Raw genomic sequence first — 17,719 nt, 5'->3', positions numbered from 1 at the left:
TGTGTTTTGACTTAAAAACAAAATTTATATTTTAGAAGTTTACAATTTTAATACTAAAAAAGCACAGTTTAACACCAGGGTCTACTTTACGAGATAGACTCTGGTCCATAGTATACCAACTCGCTAATAGACAAACCGGCATGATATAACTGATAACAAGAGCTCTTTAGGAATCTAATTCTTATTTGTGATCAGTCCATTAATAAATATTCCTATCGCCTACAGGCTACAGTGTAGAGAATCTCTTTTTGTTGTCCGTTTTTCTTTCTCTTTTCTTATTCTTTTTGTTTTTTTCTTTCTCTTCCTACAAGAAATGAAAGAGAAGAAATTCTTGCAAGTAAAAAATATTCTCACTCCTTTCACCGCAAGAATACCCCGGCCTGCAATTAGATGAGCCTTTCGTGATGCACAAGAAACGATGCAAATAAAAAGGAAACATATTTAGAACGAAAAATACTTTATGCAGTCACCTAAAACTTTACTCTCAACTTAACCTAAAACTTTGCTTCAACTTATATTTTTACTTGTGTTTAAATTTGATTGGAAGAAGAAAAAAATTAATGGATAATATTATGACCCCTATTAAATTGAGCAATCAAAGCATGTTAAATCATAGGGAATAAAATGAAAGTAAAAAATTGTGAGTAAATATAGAATTACTCTATTAGAATTTCCTCATCACTAATTTTTAATTTCTTTTTTTTCCTTTTTTTTTTTGGAATTTTTTCGCACTTTTTTTTGTTGTTGTTGACATGAAAGAGAGAAAGAACTATAGAGGAGAAAAAAAAAAATTTATAAGTTTCTACTGACTTAATGCGTTCCATCGACACCAACTGACTCATTGAAATTGGCCACTAATGCATCTGTTCATAATTACTTTCTCAACCTACTGAAGCACTGAGGTTCGAACCCACTCTCATCATCCATGTGAGAGTGTAAACCGGGACACCGGATGCCACTAGACTAACTACAAGTTCATTTTTAAAATGCCAAATACTCATTTTAACAATTGTAATGCAATTCAACTACATTATAATGATGAATCTCAAATAGGTTCATTAATAAAATAACACTGCATGTTCTTTTACATAATATTGGTAGTTCATTTTTTGAATAGTGGATGTTCATATTTACAATAACAATGCAACTACATCATAATATTGATGAACCTAAAATATGTTCATTAAAAGAATACTACCAGATGTTCATTTTATAATGCAGAAGGTTCATTTTATCAATATTGCAAATCCATCAATAAACAACTAAGATTCAAAAAAAATATTAATGTCAATATCATTCAAAAAAAATATGAAATGAGATTTGTAATAATATATTTTCCAACATTGATTTTATTTCAAAAAAATATATATATGAAGAGTATTATGTACATAAATTATAATATGTAAATTGATGTCATCTTAATGAATCTATAGTATTTTTATAATGAACATACAGTATTATAATATTGAACTACAATTAATGATGGTACTTTTTAATGAACCTAACGTATTATAAATAATGAATAATACTCCATAGTGCAAGATGGATCATAGTCCTTAATATAATTTATCGTTTATCTCCTTGTAACTTTTTGTTGGCTAAGGTCACAAAACAAATTTCATACAAAGAATAGTGATTTTTAGTGAAGTGTTTAATAAACAGTAAACACCTTCCATTATATTATATCTAAAAACTTAATAAGTTTCAATCAAAGTTATATCCTTGATTTATGTCCATCTTTTTATATGCTAATAAATGTATACATTTTACTTTAAATGTTGTACACTTCAATGTTATTAACAAAATTGTTCCTAATACATTCTTGTTATACAAAACTACCCTTACACCGTTATAATACCGTTACTTTTTAACTCCATCATTATTACCATACACATATATCTATCATATCTTTTTCCTATTCTTTAATTATCAATTTATTAAAATCATTGTATAATTAATTTAGTGGTTGATTATATTTTAATTAAATTTCTATAAATGGTAAATCATATATGTGTGTATAAAATACATATATTATTTGTGTATGTATAATTAAAATTATCAATTTTAATTAATTTTTTAATATTGAGCATAAATTTTCGCACATCGCGCGTTCAAAATATTATTATAAATAAATAAAAGGTAAAGTCCTAAACTAGAACAAGCCAAATTTATTATTTATTAAATGAGTAAGTTGAACGCAGCGATTATTGTACAGGGACAGCAAATCATAGTTATCCAAGTCATGGGAAGATAAGAATCCAAGCCGTGTCATGCATGCAGGCCCCATCTTGGAAATTTGTTTTCAATAACCACAAAGGAGGTATATTTAATGTATCTGTAAAGGGATTTAGATAATATTACACATTGCATGTTTCATTCTATTTGTCACACTTTTGATTGTGAAAAGCAGGGATTTGGGTGGGGGGGGGGGGGGGGGGGTGGGTTTCTTCTTTTTAGTATGTATATAGTATAACTAGTCTTTTTTATGTACCATGTGTAAAAACAAATGTCCAATAATAATAACTAATATTTAGGTATATTGAAATATTTTTTTTTATGGGAAAAGGGTCAAATATGCCCCCACACATTTCATAAGAAGTCAATTAGGCACATGAATTTCTAAATTAAAATGTGCAATTAAACCATTAAACATGTCAAAATGAGACAATCAAGCCCACAAACCGGTAATTGACTTGTTATTACCGATCATTTGGATTTTTTAGCAATCGGCGACCAACACGTTTTAAAAGTTCATGGGCCTAACTGACTTCTTATGAAATGTTCGGGGGCCTATTTGACCATTTTCCCTTTTTTATTAATAGTATATATATAGTTTTTTTTTTTAAAATATTAATTGTAAAATTTATATTATATTAAAAGTATAGTTGGTCATTTGGATAATAATTATTGTAAAATTATTTTTTTAAAAAGAAACAATACAATGTTATTAACTAGAAATAATATGAGAAAGGCTCACTCACCCAGATAAGCAAAAGAACTTGGGGCTCTTGCTAACATATGAGGAACCTAGTTCGTTGATCAACTAATATGACAAAGTAACATGTTCCCAATTGAAAAAATAATGCTCTTACAATGATTTCTAACTAAGTTGGGTTGATGACGTTTTTTGTGTAGAAATCAAGGGAGAGACAAATGTGTAGAAGTAAAAATGTAGACATTTTTATGTAAAGTACTAATGGGATTACCATTTTTTTGGTAACTTTTCCAAGAAAAGGTAATCCCCTCACCATTTTATAGTAAAAAAGTACAAAGTTGAAAAGAAGACAATGGTATTGCGTCTTTCTCATTCTCAATTTCTTAAACTTGAGAAGAAGGCGATGATATTGCCTTCTTATATGAATTTCTAAAGTTGAGAAGAGGCAATATCCATCAACCTCAAAAAATTATTCTTTTGGTGGGAAAATTAGAACACATACTTTTTGTAGTATATCCCTATAGATGGCGCCAATAATATAATGGTTTTATTAGACTATACTCACCAAAACTAGCTTATAAGTTGGATAATTGACGCAAGAAAATAAATAAAAGATGTCAAATTGTTAAAAAACCTAATGTAATTAATATAATAAATATAGTGATATCGGGCTAAAGTACATGCCTAATAGGGGGCTATGTCAAGGTGCTAAAATCGCTACCACCATGACCCAACATGGGACTACATCAGTGCGCTAAATTAAAGCGGTTATCACCACGTAAGCAAGGCCATGCAATGCGACCCTATCTTGGAAAGGGCATGCCATGTAGCCTTTTATGTGGTGAGGTCGCGTCACCTTGACCCTTCATTGGCATGGCCTCTCACGTGGTCCTATGTAGGTCATGTGTGGCTGCCCTGACCCTCATGTTTCATCCATGTCCTATTTACCCCAAAAGAATTTCATTCTTAAGCCTTCAACTCTAGATCTTATTGTGTTTTATACCCCATGCATCCTTTTAATATTGAATCCCATCTCTCCCGCCTTTGTAGTCTAACCCCCTAAATTTCAGCTCATGTCTTACTCTGTCCCGCATCCATTGTCTATGAACGAACCCAATTAACTCCACTTCCCATGTTCAATTAACTTTGGATCCATGCCCAAATCATCATAATCATTATCATCATGAGAATGAATTTGATGTAAAGAAAATAATGGTGAATTGCATATACGATAATATGATTACAAGGCTCACTTTTAAATTACTCCGTATATGAAGATTTGGGCTGTAGCCCAACCCAACAGAAAACCAGAAAGGTCCTAAAAGCTCCAAATAGAAAAAGCCCAAGCCCACTAGAAATCGGGATGACGTATACCGGGAAGCGAGCGAGTGGCTCTGCCATTTTCACTCTCCACAGCGCCATGGCAGTTCTTCCCTCAGCTTCATACACCATGGCTGCCTCCGGCACTTCGTTTCTCTACTCGCCGCCTACGCTTAGAGCTCTGTCTTTTTCCGCTCCTCGTCGCCGCTTTCAATTCCGCGTCTTCCCTGAAGGTACCCCGAGATACTCTACGGTGCTCTTTTGGTTTCCATTTCGTTTCAGTATTAATACTTCTGTGGAATAATTAGAAAGTAGAAACTCTCCTTAATTGAACAAGTTAGTAAAAATGTATGTATATAATCACAAGATTAGCTCGCATCTTATTGATTCAGAACAAAATGTTGCGGTTAATGTTGATGAACTGTTCATAATCATCCCAGTTTCATGATGCTGAACATTGTAGGAATTAACATTTCTGTTTTTGGAATCATTTTTTTTCAGGCACTAATTTTCTTTGGTTCTTAATGCATATAATATAGAGTAATGTTTAGACTTTTAGTTTAGATGAGATAAGCACACTGCAATTTGGTATAGAGCCAACCCATTCCAAAGGTCATGGCTTCTATTAATATGATTCTTGGTCTTGAAATAATGAAATATATATTTGTTCTTTGCAATTGTAGTGGAGTCATTAGGTAAAGATGTACGAGATGGGAGGAAAATATTGAAGCATTATTATTCTCGCAATTCCAGGACATATCTTTGTTGTGATCAAGGAGAAACATCTGTTGTGAAGGTTGGTTTTGCTTCTTTGTCTATAGCTAAACAGTTTCGACCTCATTATTGCATAGTGTTTAATCTTATCAAGCTTGCGGCTGGTTCTAGTACTTATTATTGTAATATTGATTATACATCATATTTTTAGTTTATAAATTTGATCACAGGAGTCACTCAGACAATATTTTGTATAAGTTGACGATGATATAATTGAGTACCTATAGTTTACCAGAAATGACTTTTCTTCCTCATTTCATTTCTTTAGTCCAATAGTATTCATAGCCTTGATTGTGAGCTTTACCAATATTTAGTTGATCTGGAAGGATTTTTTGGTCCAATCCTTGCTTGAGTGGTCTTTCTTTTTTAAGGTGGATTGAATTCTTGGAGTGCAGCTACATTTTAAACTAATTAATTATGTTATTTCGGCATGTGCTTCACTTTCTTCCCTTCTCTTCCTTTGGCTCATCCCTGAATAGACTCATCAGTATTATTGATTTTCATACTCTTTGCTGCTTTTAGCACTGTTGTAAATATCTCTGCTAATATACTACTTTGTGAAAGTCATCAGCATTTCTGTTTTTGTTTTTAATCTTCATTTACATGAAGAATCTCGTATGTAAAAGTCAATATACATGTATTCTCACTAGGAATTTTCTCATATATAACCAGAGTAAAGATTTTGCAGTTCCAAGGAGAAAGGCAATTGCGTTGATCTTTTCAAGTTTCATGCTATCACATTCACATGATACCTCTCTTGCTCAATCTATTGGGTTTAGGGAGTACATTGATACCTTTGATGGCTACTCATTCAAGTATCCTCAGAATTGGATTCAAGTACGTGGTGCTGGTGCTGACATATTCTTCAGGGACCCTTATGTTCTCGATGAGAATCTGTCGGTGGAGATATCCTCTCCTTCATCCTCCAATTACCAAAGTGTAGAAGATTTGGGTCCACCGCAAGAAGCCGGAAAGAAAGTTCTCAGGCAGTATTTGACAGAGTTTATGTCCACTAGACTTGGTGTCAGGCGTGAATCAAGCATTCTTTCCACATCTTCGAGAGTGGCTGATGATGGGAGGATGTACTATGAAGTTGAGGTAAGATCTCTGTAGCTCTAGAAAGTGAAGTAGGAGCCTAACATGGACTAATTAAAGATTTTTTTGATATGGTTAGGATAAGTAGCAGTCTTAAACACAGCTCAGTCTTGAGGTTTATGAAAATTGTTAAGTGAATAAGTTTTGAAGTTATTTGAAGTTTTGGTATTTGGTGAAAGAAGCATGTCATCTGTGTTAATAGGAAGAATTGATATAACTTGGCAGTTTGTGTTTGGCGAGGGCCGGTGATGGGCCAAGTCATTCTATAGCTGTGTGGACCACAAATAAAAAGTACATTAACTGTGTACATAAAGTACATTATATGAGTACTGAAAGTACATTATTTTGTATATTATCAAATAATGTACATTTAGTACACAAATAATGTAATATATCTTGTATTCATAGTCCATACAGTTGTATGAACCATGGTCCAAGAAAAATTTGCCAGCAATTGGTGTCAGAGGGGAAATTGTTAGGCAGAGGCCGGTAAATGGCCAAATCAGTGGATTGTTGAGCTGAGGCTAGTGAAGAGCCAAGTCCAGCATCCTTCCTGCCTAAGGAAATGAAGTTACACATCCGCTTTGAGTTATAACTTTTGGCATAGTGGTAAGCGCTTGATCCTAACAATTTGTTTTACAATGTGGGAAGCAGGTGAATATAAAGTCGTATGCAAACAACAATGAATTGGCTGTGATGCCAGAAGATCGGGTGGCTCGGCTGGAATGGGATCGGCGATACCTCTCAGTACTTGGAGTGGAAAATAACAGGTTATATGAATTAAGATTACAAACGCCGGAAAATGGATTCTCTGAGGAGGAGAGCGACATTCGCCAAGTAATGAACTCTTTCAGAGTGAATAAGGTGGGAGTTTGAATTGAGATAATTTTATTTTTTTTGGTGTATTTTGAAGATTTCAATTATTTTTTGGAACTGTAATTTCATCAGTTTCCTTTTACTTTGTTGTAAAAAAGTGTATTCCTATGATGCATATCGAGAGCAGTTGTCTATCATTAATGGGTTTTACCCCATTTTATGCCTTCCTCTCTAAGTTTAATAGAGCAGTGTTGTAAAAATTGTGCCCAGGCGCTAATGCTATGTGTTGCTTAATTAGAGTAGTGATGTAAAAATTGTGCCCAGGTGCTAATGCTATGTGCTGCCCAATTGTGGCGGTTTTTCATTTAGGTGCTATTTAGTTGGCCGACTCGGCACCGAATCAACTTAGTCAACCGAGTTAACTTGAACACTTAGTGGCTGACACTGATAAACTATTATTTTCATGTGGGTTTCGATTAAGTGTCTAAATTAAGATTTTGTGGGTTAGAGTAAAAGGTGGGAATAAAAAATTGGAGTGCATATAGTATTTTCTATTATTATGTGAACCATAACAAACAGTACATTTTTAATATACTAAAAATATATTATTTATGTATTAAATATATATTATTTGATAGTATAATTTACACAGTTGTGTGAACCATGGTCCATACCATTGCAATTTGTGTGGCGTTATTCTCATTGGATTTTGAAGCAAACACTTTGCTGTGACCCATTGTTTTCCTGGACGGTGCTACTGCCTACGGCTACCCCTTTGAAGGTCCCAAAGGTCAAAAGATATCACAATAACTTCCAAATTCAAGGACTTAATGTATACACACGAGTCAACATATTCTAGACACGCATCAACCTATTTTGAATCTCGATATGGAATATTTTCAAAATATCACATCATTTGATATTTCAATTAATCACATCACAACATTTTATTAAATTTTCAAAAAAAAAAAAAAGAGTTATAATTTCATTAATTTGAGTACTAAGGTGGACCGCAACCCGCGGACCAATCTTAAATTATCTCGCGATGAAATGAGTTAGCATCTACGGAGTATAATTTTTTGTCGATGAAAATGCGAGCTTCAATGGGCTTGGCCTGTGCGGGTAGGGGGGCTATGCGGGCTTTCCATTATATACACTAAACATCAATATTAATATGAATTAATATAAAGTTTAAATAATAATATTTGTTGTGCTTCATTGTTTTGGATTTAAAAATTTTAGGTTGAGCTTGAACATGATTTTAATGTATTTATTGTTAGTGTTTTTATTTTCAAATTTTTTAAAAATATTTATTCATGAAATCATATAATACAAAGAACTGAATGGGTATTAAAGGATTAAATATGTTCAAATTAATTAATGGAGACCAAATTTCTAAAAGTGTTGTTTTAATTTTCCTGAAATAAATATTACTCCACAAGTAATGGTGTGTTTGGTTCGCATATGGGAACCGAAATTGGTATGGATATCAAATACTTGGTAAGGGTAATCAATTTTGGTAAAAATATTTTGCATATTTGATAATAATGTGAAATGAGAATGATTATTAATAGTTGAGGAAAGAAAATGAAACCCTTATTTTTTTTGTGGAAGGGAGGAGCCCAGGGCTCCGGGGGTTAATGGACCCTACTAGTCCCTGCTTGCCTCCTGTCACTTTGATACTTAAACATTATACCAGATCCCGTCAACCAAACATATCCGGGGAAAGAAAAGAATTTAATATTTATTCAACAGCCTTCAATCGCAACATACAAATCCAACAAACACGCTCTATGGGCAAATATTAATCCCTTTAATTTGTAATCTATGTTCTAAGACTATAGCAGCAAAAAAGCAGAGAAAACGGAGAAAACCAGAAGATAATAGACATGAAATATAGAGATGTGTGGTGATGATGAGGATTTGGTTTTGGGACGAGCAGCAGATCCACCGGACGAGACTGGGATGGTGCGTCCCTTCCTCTTCACCTCCAAGCTTAGCTTCTCAGCTGCTTTGGTCGTTTGAGAGACATCTGATGTTGATAAAACCAAAAAGGATAGAGAGAGTAATAAGAGGAGAGCTATGAAAGCAGCAGCACCTATTGGCTTCACTTCAATCATGGCGGCTAGCTTAGCTTCCCAGGGTAGGAACTAGGAAGGAATTGAATGAAGTGTGATAGGCAGGCAAGGCCAAGGACGCAATATATATATTATATAATAATAATAGTGAGGGATGGAAATGGGTGTGAGAGAGAGAGAATATATGTTATATCCATCACTCATCTATTAGGGAAAAGACTCAAATAGACCCCTAAATTTTACATCAAAAGTTAATTAGACTCCTAAACTTTTAAAAATGTCAATTAAACCCTCAAACATGTCAAATTGAGTCAAATACATCAAATTAACCGGTAACCAACAGGTTACCGGTAGAAATTAACCGAAAAAGGCACCAGTGCAGAAAGTCACCAGAAAACTGCTCGCCTTCTCCTGGGGAAGGCAACCAGAAGCCTTCCCCTGGAGACGGCGACCAACCTTTTGGTCGCCTTCGCCGGAGATGGCGATCGGCGACGTTTCGGTCGTCGCCGGAAGTTGTCGTCGGAGGCCCGAAATTTTCGTATGTCGCCTGATGACCTGTAATAACAGGTTATTTACCTGTTTGGGGACTTTATTGACTCAATTTGACATGTTTGAGGGTTTTAATTGACCTTTTTAAAAGTTTAGAGGTATAATTGATATTTGGTGTAAAATTTAGAGGTCTATTTAACCCTTTTCCCCCTCTATTATAAGTTATAACCTTCTTCTTTTTTAATTTCCATCAATCTCAACTAGCGGTGAATGACCAGAGTTATGTTGTTCAAAGTCCAAGTTCGTCCCATATGTCACTTTTCACTTTATTAATTGTACACCATGAGATAATTAGGGAAAGGAAAGACTTGCAAATTCATGAGAACCAATAATCTGAAAATAAAATAAGATTTTAAATTTTAATATTTGGTTTGCAAGAATAGAATCGAAAGAGAGTTAGTATAAAGATCAAATTAAAATACACAAATTTATTATTATTATTATTATTGGATATAAACTTCTATCTATAGAACATATTTAATAGGGAAAATTATAATTTATACCCCTCCATAATATGTCCATTATCAATGTCACCACTGAATTTTTAGTAGTGTAAATGATGCCCCTCAGTTTTTAAAACGGTACATATATTACCCCTCCCGTACGTATGGGAGGGGCAATATGTACCGTTTTGAAAATTGAGGGGCAACATTTACACTTTAGAAGGGCAATATATATATCATTTTGAAAATTGAATGACAACATTTACACCACTAATAATTCAGGGGTGACATTGATAATTGACATATTATGGAGGGGTTTTAATTACAATTTTTTCTATTTAAGATATAGCTTCCAAAATTTACTTAATCGTGTAATTTGAGATAATATTCAAACACTCTGCCGACGTTCTGTGTGAAGAAACCAAAGAAGAAGAAGATAGGCGATGAGAGGGAGAGGTGAATAGACAAATGAAATATCACTTTTATGTCTCTGTTACAATGTAGTATCTGGAACAGTTTTATGTTAGAAAATTAAAGTTTCAATGGATTTTTCTTCTTCCCAATGTAAAGTAAAAGGCACACGTTCTTTTAAGGGGGGGTAAACTAGCCTAACCTCCAACCTCTCGACTATAAGTAGAGCACTCTTACCACCTGGGTTGTCCACAAATAAAAGGCACACGTGGTTAGGGGAGTGGATGTCAAATCAAATGACTACCAAGCCACGTAATAAAACCACAAGGCACATGGAACCAATCTACATCCAGCTCTGCAATTCTAGCTCAACCAAAACACTAATAAATAAGGAAAAAAAATCTAGAGATACCCATACGGAGTATTATAGTTGTCATGTAACATGTATTAAGTGAGTGAATGAAAAAGAAAAGAATCCTTTCAAAAAAAAAAAAAAAGATAAAAAGAACTATGAACCAACATAATTCATAAAGCTGTTTTCATTATAGAGGAAATGACTCGTTATTTTGTGCTTTAGAAAATAAATGAAACAATCAATAAGCATATTCCATGTAAATTTTATTTTATTTAAAAAAAATCAAATAGACCCCTAAACTTTATTCAAAAAGTCAAGCTCTTAAACATATTATTTTTGAGTATTGAAGCCCAAAAATCAGTTGATAACATGTGATTGCAAGTCATTAAGGGTTATGGTGAACTCTAGCAACCTCTGACCAATTTTTAGTGACCGGTGACTGTCAGTCGTGTCAACTAGAGAAGGCATACCAAACCAGTTTGCCTTCTCCTTCGCCGGAAAAGGTAGACCAACTGGCCAGCCTTTTCCTTTGCCGGAGAAGGCGACCAAGTTGGTCGCCTTCTCGGCCAGCGAAGGGGAAGGCAAACCAGTTTGGTCTGGCTTCTCCAATTGACGTGGTCGGCGACTATTTGACGGTCATCAGTCATTGGAAATTGGTTAGAGGTTGCTAGAATTCGCCGGAACCCTTAATGACCTACAATCACATGCCACCAACCTATTTTTGAGCTTCAATGCTACAAAATAACATGTTTAAAGGTTTAATTGTAACTTTTGAAAGTTTAAGACCTAATTGACTTTTTGAATAAAGTTCAATGACCTATTTGACCTTTTTCAAATTTTTATGCATTAGGTAACCCAACTTATGTCAAACTAATTCTAAACTCTTAGATCTTATACCCAAGAGTTGTTGGAAGAGGTAAATCGTAAATTACCCTGTTAATCCCCGAGTTCCCACCCCCTGCATTTTGCACACAAGAGTCTTTATCTCCTTTGATTGGTCAATGTCTCCAATGACCTCCCCCCCCCCCACCCCCCGTTTCTAGTGGGATTCAAGTCGCCACACTATCGCTAGAGCAATACTTTAAAGTGATTGGTCAAATAAATTGACCTAACCCCCACAGAGATGTTCCATTTAATTTGATGCCATGAAAGTGATGTAAAATTTTCTTATACAATATTATATATATATATGAGTCATTTCCATTTTTGGTCCTACTGTTATTAGGGCATTGCCAATTTTAGTCCACTTCATTAATTTTTGCCACATTGCGGCTAGTCTTATTTAGTCATTACCACTTTTAGTCCACCGTTAAAATTTTTGTCAAATAACTGTCCAAAACAGGGGTATTTTAGTCTTTTCATGCTTTGATCATCTTCTTAACCCTTTGCAGTAGTTTTCCTTACACATTTCCATCCAATGAAGAGATCCGGCAAAAGCCATGACTTTGTAATGTGGCTCACATGACTTTGGCTAGATCTCTTTATTAAATAAAAATGTGTAAGGAAAACCACTGCAAGGGGTCAAGGAGATGACCAAAGTATGAAAAGACCAAAAATACCCCTGTTTAGGATGGCCATTTGACGAAAATTTTAACGGTGAACTAAAAGTGGTAAGGACTAAATAAGACTGGCCTCAATTTGGCAAAAATTAATAAAGTGGACTAAAATTAGCAATGCCCCAATAACAATAGGACCAAAAATGGAAATGACTCTATATATATATATATATATATATATATATATATATATATATATATATATAAATATAATATAATAATATATTTTATATATAATATATTATATAATATAATAATATTATATTTGACTAGATTTATTAAGTAGTTTGATCAAACTAAATGACCAGTAGTTGATAAATCTCTTTTGGTTAATGTTAATAGCTTAGTATATTTTTTGAAATTTTTTTTTTTTTGGTAAATTCACGAGGTCTTTTTCCGTCCGTTTAACGGTCTAGGTACACCCACGTTCACCAAATTTTACCCCAACGCTGACTAAATGCAATTGTTATGCTATGAACTAAAGTCCACCTTGCATTGTAAACTCATTCAAAAGAATATTCCCATAATAATTGTTACTTCTTCATAATCAGCACAGCCACCATTCCCGAACCAAACAGTCGACATGGAATACGAGCAAAGATCTAAAATCCCAACCATGTTGATGTTCTTGTGAAACACTCCTCACAACTAAAACTAGCTTACTCAAAGAGAGGCTTCGGCCGACCAGTCTAAAGTAAAAATATTGTACCAAATACTCCGTAGCATTTAGCAATGACCGGAGTTGGCATAACGTGAAGTTGATTCCACTCTATTATTCCCCACCTCCTGTCTTTTCCATTTCACGTTAGAACCGTGAGACTAAACTTGTGGTAGTGCAGCGACAGAAGCCACAACAGATTCCACTTTTTGACCAATTACATACAAATTTTCTCCACTTCCCACTCAACAACGCACATGTACATACGTAGAAAAAGAAATTGCAGAGAGGAAGCAAAGGGAAAGCATTAAAGTCCTGCTCTGAATTTACTTGCATTTGCTTCAGCAAAGATGTGGTCACTGGTCATCAATCAGCTAAAGAGATTTGCAAGAATTTGTGGGTTCAGCTTCTGAAGAAATGAAAACTGACCAACCTGTTTAGCCACAAGCCCCACCACACGATCCATGTACACCACATAAAGCCCACTCCTGCATTCCAACACTTCTAATGCCTTCCGTGCATGCACAACTGACACTACCCATTCTTCCAAAACCCCTATAAACATCATAATTCAACCCAAAAGGGAATTATGCAAAATCTAACTTTAATTTTTAGACATTTAAGAATACAAGATGCTTAACATCAACAAAGTTTTTTTTTTTTTTTTTGGAGGGAATAAGAGGAATTTCAATTAAATAATCAAGGAAAAAGAGAAGCATACTTGTGTCAAACTCTTCACTGATTGACCAGCTTAGTAGGTAATCTGACACCAGAAACTCAATAAGCTGGATCCTGTAATCCGTGTGAAGGGTATGCCAAAGTATCCCAACAGCAGAAACATGAGAATTTGATTCTTCACTCTCATTTACATGTCATTCTTACTACAGAGTAGTATTTGATGAGTGTGAAATCATTTCTTTTTTTAAAACATTTATTCCTATTTTATTTAACATTTTAAAAATTTTTATAGCAAGGATTACGTACTACTGACCAAAACAGGACAAATACAATAGGATAGTTGGGTATCTAGTAATGAATTAGTATATTTTAAAAAATCAAAATGCATAAAAAGAGACCAATATCAGAAATAAAACAGAAAAGTGAACATTTTCACAAATTTATATGGATGGTAGCTGGTTGAAGAGCTAAGGCCAAGGTGTGGCCGTAGAGAAATACACAAAACTGGTCCAAAATCTGAGGTGAGATGGCAAGGAAAAAAGTTGATAAAGAGAGAGTGTTGTAAATCTTATCTTAACAAAACAAGGCTGATAGGTTAGATGCCAGAAGAAACATGAAGTCACTTGAGGATTTTGAACAAGTTGAGATTAACAATAGAAAGTCAGTTCAAAACAGAAAATTAGTGAGAAGATATGTCCATTGCAGAATGTTAAGAAGAAGATAGTTTGAATCAAGGATTTAAGGAAGAGTGATTGTGCTAATTATAAGCACCCACAATGATAACTCAAATGTGGCACTTACATCAGGTAGATAGAGTGGTTCGCATTTGGAAAGGCACCATCAAATGGATCCATAAAGAGCAAACCTTCTGCAACTAAAGAAATTCTCTGAGAAACAGAAAGGATTATACGCTGCCCAGTGTAGGAGTTGCTTCCAAGTTTCCGCATTAAATGCTGAATGTAGAACCTTACATCAGTGTCGCTCTGATCTTCTGAAACATTATCCAAAAGAAAGAATACATAGAAGCTATTCAAGTTCTATATTAAAGCCATTAACCATTTCTGAGATTAGAAAGAGTAGTAAAAGTTTCTGCAAAGTCAATAATTACTTAATGAAGTCAGATATTGCATTCATGTGATCCTTATATACAGAGTATTTTAGTACAGAGTTCACTTCACTATTCTAGACTAGAATGCTCTACTCAGAGGCTCTAATCATAATTCAGAAACTATGCAGAATATAAAGTTCTCAGCTATGAAAAGTTGCAAATTAAACATTCTAATGAAGGTTGAAGAACACCAAAAAGTTAATTTTTTCAATATAGGGAAATTTAATATTATTGGTCAAACAGGGAGAAGTACAGAAGACTTGTTTTTTAAAGAAATTGTGTGCACTTCACAGTTATTGATCCAAACTAATCCTCATATTAAAGGAAATTCATACAACCATACTGTTCCTAACTCAAATGTTAAGAGCCAACATACAGATTCTACTATACAAATATTTCTCTTTCTATTTCATTAACAAAACACATCAAAACCAAAGGAAAGCATGGGTAAATTGATAGAGTAATTCATCTATTTCATAAAACAGTTAAGAAACCATGCCTGTTATGCAATTAACTTGAACAAAATGCAAAACCATATATTTACCATCTCCTTGTGTTGCATTGCACATCCTTCTCAATAGGCGCATAATTAAGCTGCTTAGAACACTTTCAACTGTGTAATTATCGCCCACTCCTGATGTGGTCTTTAGTGTATCTTCAACAAAATAAATAAAAGCATACAAGTTGAAAAGCTACTCTTGGGGAAAAAGGAATGGACTATAAGAAAGAATCCCAACATAATTTATATAAAAATGAAAAAGCTTTTGGTGAAATCTTCATTTCTTCATCAGTCAGTCCTCAGCAGTAGCATTTCCTTAAACACGGATTTCACCCAATGAACTAGGAACTAAATATCACTTCATTTCTTATACTGACATTAGTTTTCATGGTAATACATGAGATGTATGACTAAATAACAATATCACTTAGTTTTCATTTTACATAATACAATTAAAAATCAGTTCAAATAGTGTCTAGAGTATTTCAATGTTCCTAAGATAATTATTTGTAGTATAAATAACACAATGGATGAGTGTTACCAAGAATAAAGTCCACAGCTTGGTGAGAACAGCTTTTAAATTTAGCCTCATCCAACTGCAACAGATATTGACAGAAATGAAAAAATAAAGTACAAAAACAGCAAGCAATGTAAAAAAAAAAAAAAAAAAAAAAAAAAAAAAAGAAAAAAAAAAAAAAAAAAAAAAAAAAAAAAATCAGTTGTTGCAAAAAAGCAGGTAAGTTGAGGCAAGTAACACACTCTGGCTGTAGAAACAGAGTCACATATCTCCACTAGAAAATCAACTGAAGCCCTTAGTTTCTCCACTTCATTTTCATTATTATACTCTGCAATTACAAAAAACAAGTCTGAAGGTCAATATCGAGGTGGAAACAGAAAACCAGTTATTATGGTAAGTTTAATTCAGCACCAATTTACAACTTCAACTTCATTTGTGAAACTAGTGTCAAATAATCCACAACAATTTACTCTGAGAAAAGTGTCCTTCAAAATCACATGAAGCAGAAAGAGAGTTTTTACTAAGAATCATTTATACTGCAATCAAGAGTCAAGACTAGCTTCGTGAGCAACATATTTGCAAATCATTTACATAAGTCAAACAATTCTACAAACATGCAAACTACATGTATTATAGTAGATCCACTTGAACTTTCACCTGACAAGCATTCTCTTCCTTTTGAGGCATCAGGTATTCTTCTTTTTCTATCATTTATTCGAACTGAAAAGATCAAAAGTACTCAAACTTTCAGCAAACAAATATAAAGGAAAAACTACAAGTGTGTGAGAAAAATGAAAAGTTATTTGAAAATAAAACCTTGTCTGAGAAATCGACGGTATAGGACATCACTGAATCTCTGATCACAATCATCTCCAGATATAGGACGGAACTGGCCCAAATTATCAAAGAAGTAGCATTTGCACAATGCACCTTGCGGAAATATGTCCTGCTGCATACTGTCTATCTACCCAAAAAAACACCACTAATTATCTTATAAATTACGGAGTAGAGTAGTTCATTGATCCAAGTAGATAATGATCGTTTCAATTGGCATGTAAACACGATATTATGGAATGTAGATCAAATACACTTTTTATAATGCATTGAAGTGACAAAATCTGAAATATAGAGAGAGACAAGCCTTCGGCGATTTTGAGGTCTTCTTTAAGTCTGGTAATTTCTAGCTTGCGCTCTTTCGCCTGAAAAGGTTCCAGAGAAATTTACAATTTTTTTGTTCACGATTTCGCGGAGATTTAAGAGGGGATGGTGAAAGGAACCTTTCGTTTCCATTTAAGAACGTCAGATAGAGGAGCAGATGACGGTGGCGGCGGGGACGGGGGCGGGGGCAGGTTATTGTTTTGGAGCTTTGATCGGAGAAGCGCCACAGCAATGGCCATTTTCAACGACTCATCCTCACTCCAATTTCTCGATGATTTCTCGCCTGTCTCCATCACCCTCTCTCTAGAGTTCGAAATTGGGCGGGAGAGTTTTGCATAGCATGAATATGAAATTAAACTATTTATTTACGAATTCATACCTCTGAGGCTCTGAAGAATAGACGAATAGTGAATCGCTATGGTATGTTTAATTCGGGTTCTTTTCAAATATAGCAAATTCCACTAATGGCAAACAGGCCCGCGGGGCGGGCTAGGGTTGCATGAATCCTAGCCTGCGGGCCTGATCCGCTAAACCCGTAAAATGTTGATTGTAGTTTAGGGGTTATTGAATTTCAATCCAATGAATTCCTTAACTACGTTGTTTAGTTGGAGGGAATTGTAATTTTGTAGAATTACAATTTCTTTTAAATGAAGAATTGCAATTCGGTGGAAAGGATGAACAATTTTATTAGTATAAAGACAATGTTGCCCATCGTACTATACCCTTTGTCTTTTTTTTTTAAAAAAAAAGAATTATTCTTATTATTATT

The 17,719-nt window shown here is 34.1% G+C and overlaps 2 protein-coding genes across 2 annotated transcripts; one reads left to right on the top strand and one right to left on the bottom strand.

Moving 5' to 3' along the window:
* The first annotated feature begins 4,351 nt into the window (after positions 1 to 4,351).
* On the top strand, positions 4,352 to 7,167 carry LOC116012395 (psbP domain-containing protein 1, chloroplastic). Its single transcript, XM_031251926.1, has 4 exons — positions 4,352 to 4,488; positions 4,939 to 5,051; positions 5,702 to 6,127; positions 6,779 to 7,167. Exons 1-4 carry the CDS (start codon positions 4,356 to 4,358, stop codon positions 6,998 to 7,000), a joined length of 894 nt encoding a protein of 297 aa, XP_031107786.1. The 5' UTR covers positions 4,352 to 4,355; the 3' UTR covers positions 7,001 to 7,167.
* Positions 7,168 to 13,352: 6,185 nt separating this feature from the next.
* LOC116013190 (protein MULTIPOLAR SPINDLE 1) lies at positions 13,353 to 17,243 on the bottom strand. The gene is made up of 10 exons (XM_031252838.1): positions 17,070 to 17,243; positions 16,934 to 16,991; positions 16,609 to 16,752; positions 16,450 to 16,512; positions 16,035 to 16,120; positions 15,817 to 15,871; positions 15,310 to 15,431; positions 14,470 to 14,651; positions 13,712 to 13,782; positions 13,353 to 13,545 (listed from the first exon to the last, which is right to left on the bottom strand). The coding sequence occupies exons 1-10, from the start codon at positions 17,241 to 17,243 to the stop codon at positions 13,361 to 13,363; spliced, it is 1,140 nt and encodes a 379-aa protein (XP_031108698.1). The 3' UTR covers positions 13,353 to 13,360.
* Between the last annotated feature and the right edge of the window lie 476 nt (positions 17,244 to 17,719).

This window comes from Ipomoea triloba, chromosome 3, assembly GCF_003576645.1.
Source record: "Ipomoea triloba cultivar NCNSP0323 chromosome 3, ASM357664v1".
NCBI lineage: Eukaryota > Viridiplantae > Streptophyta > Magnoliopsida > Solanales > Convolvulaceae > Ipomoea > Ipomoea triloba.
This window is presented reverse-complemented; position numbering and strand designations above follow the sequence as displayed.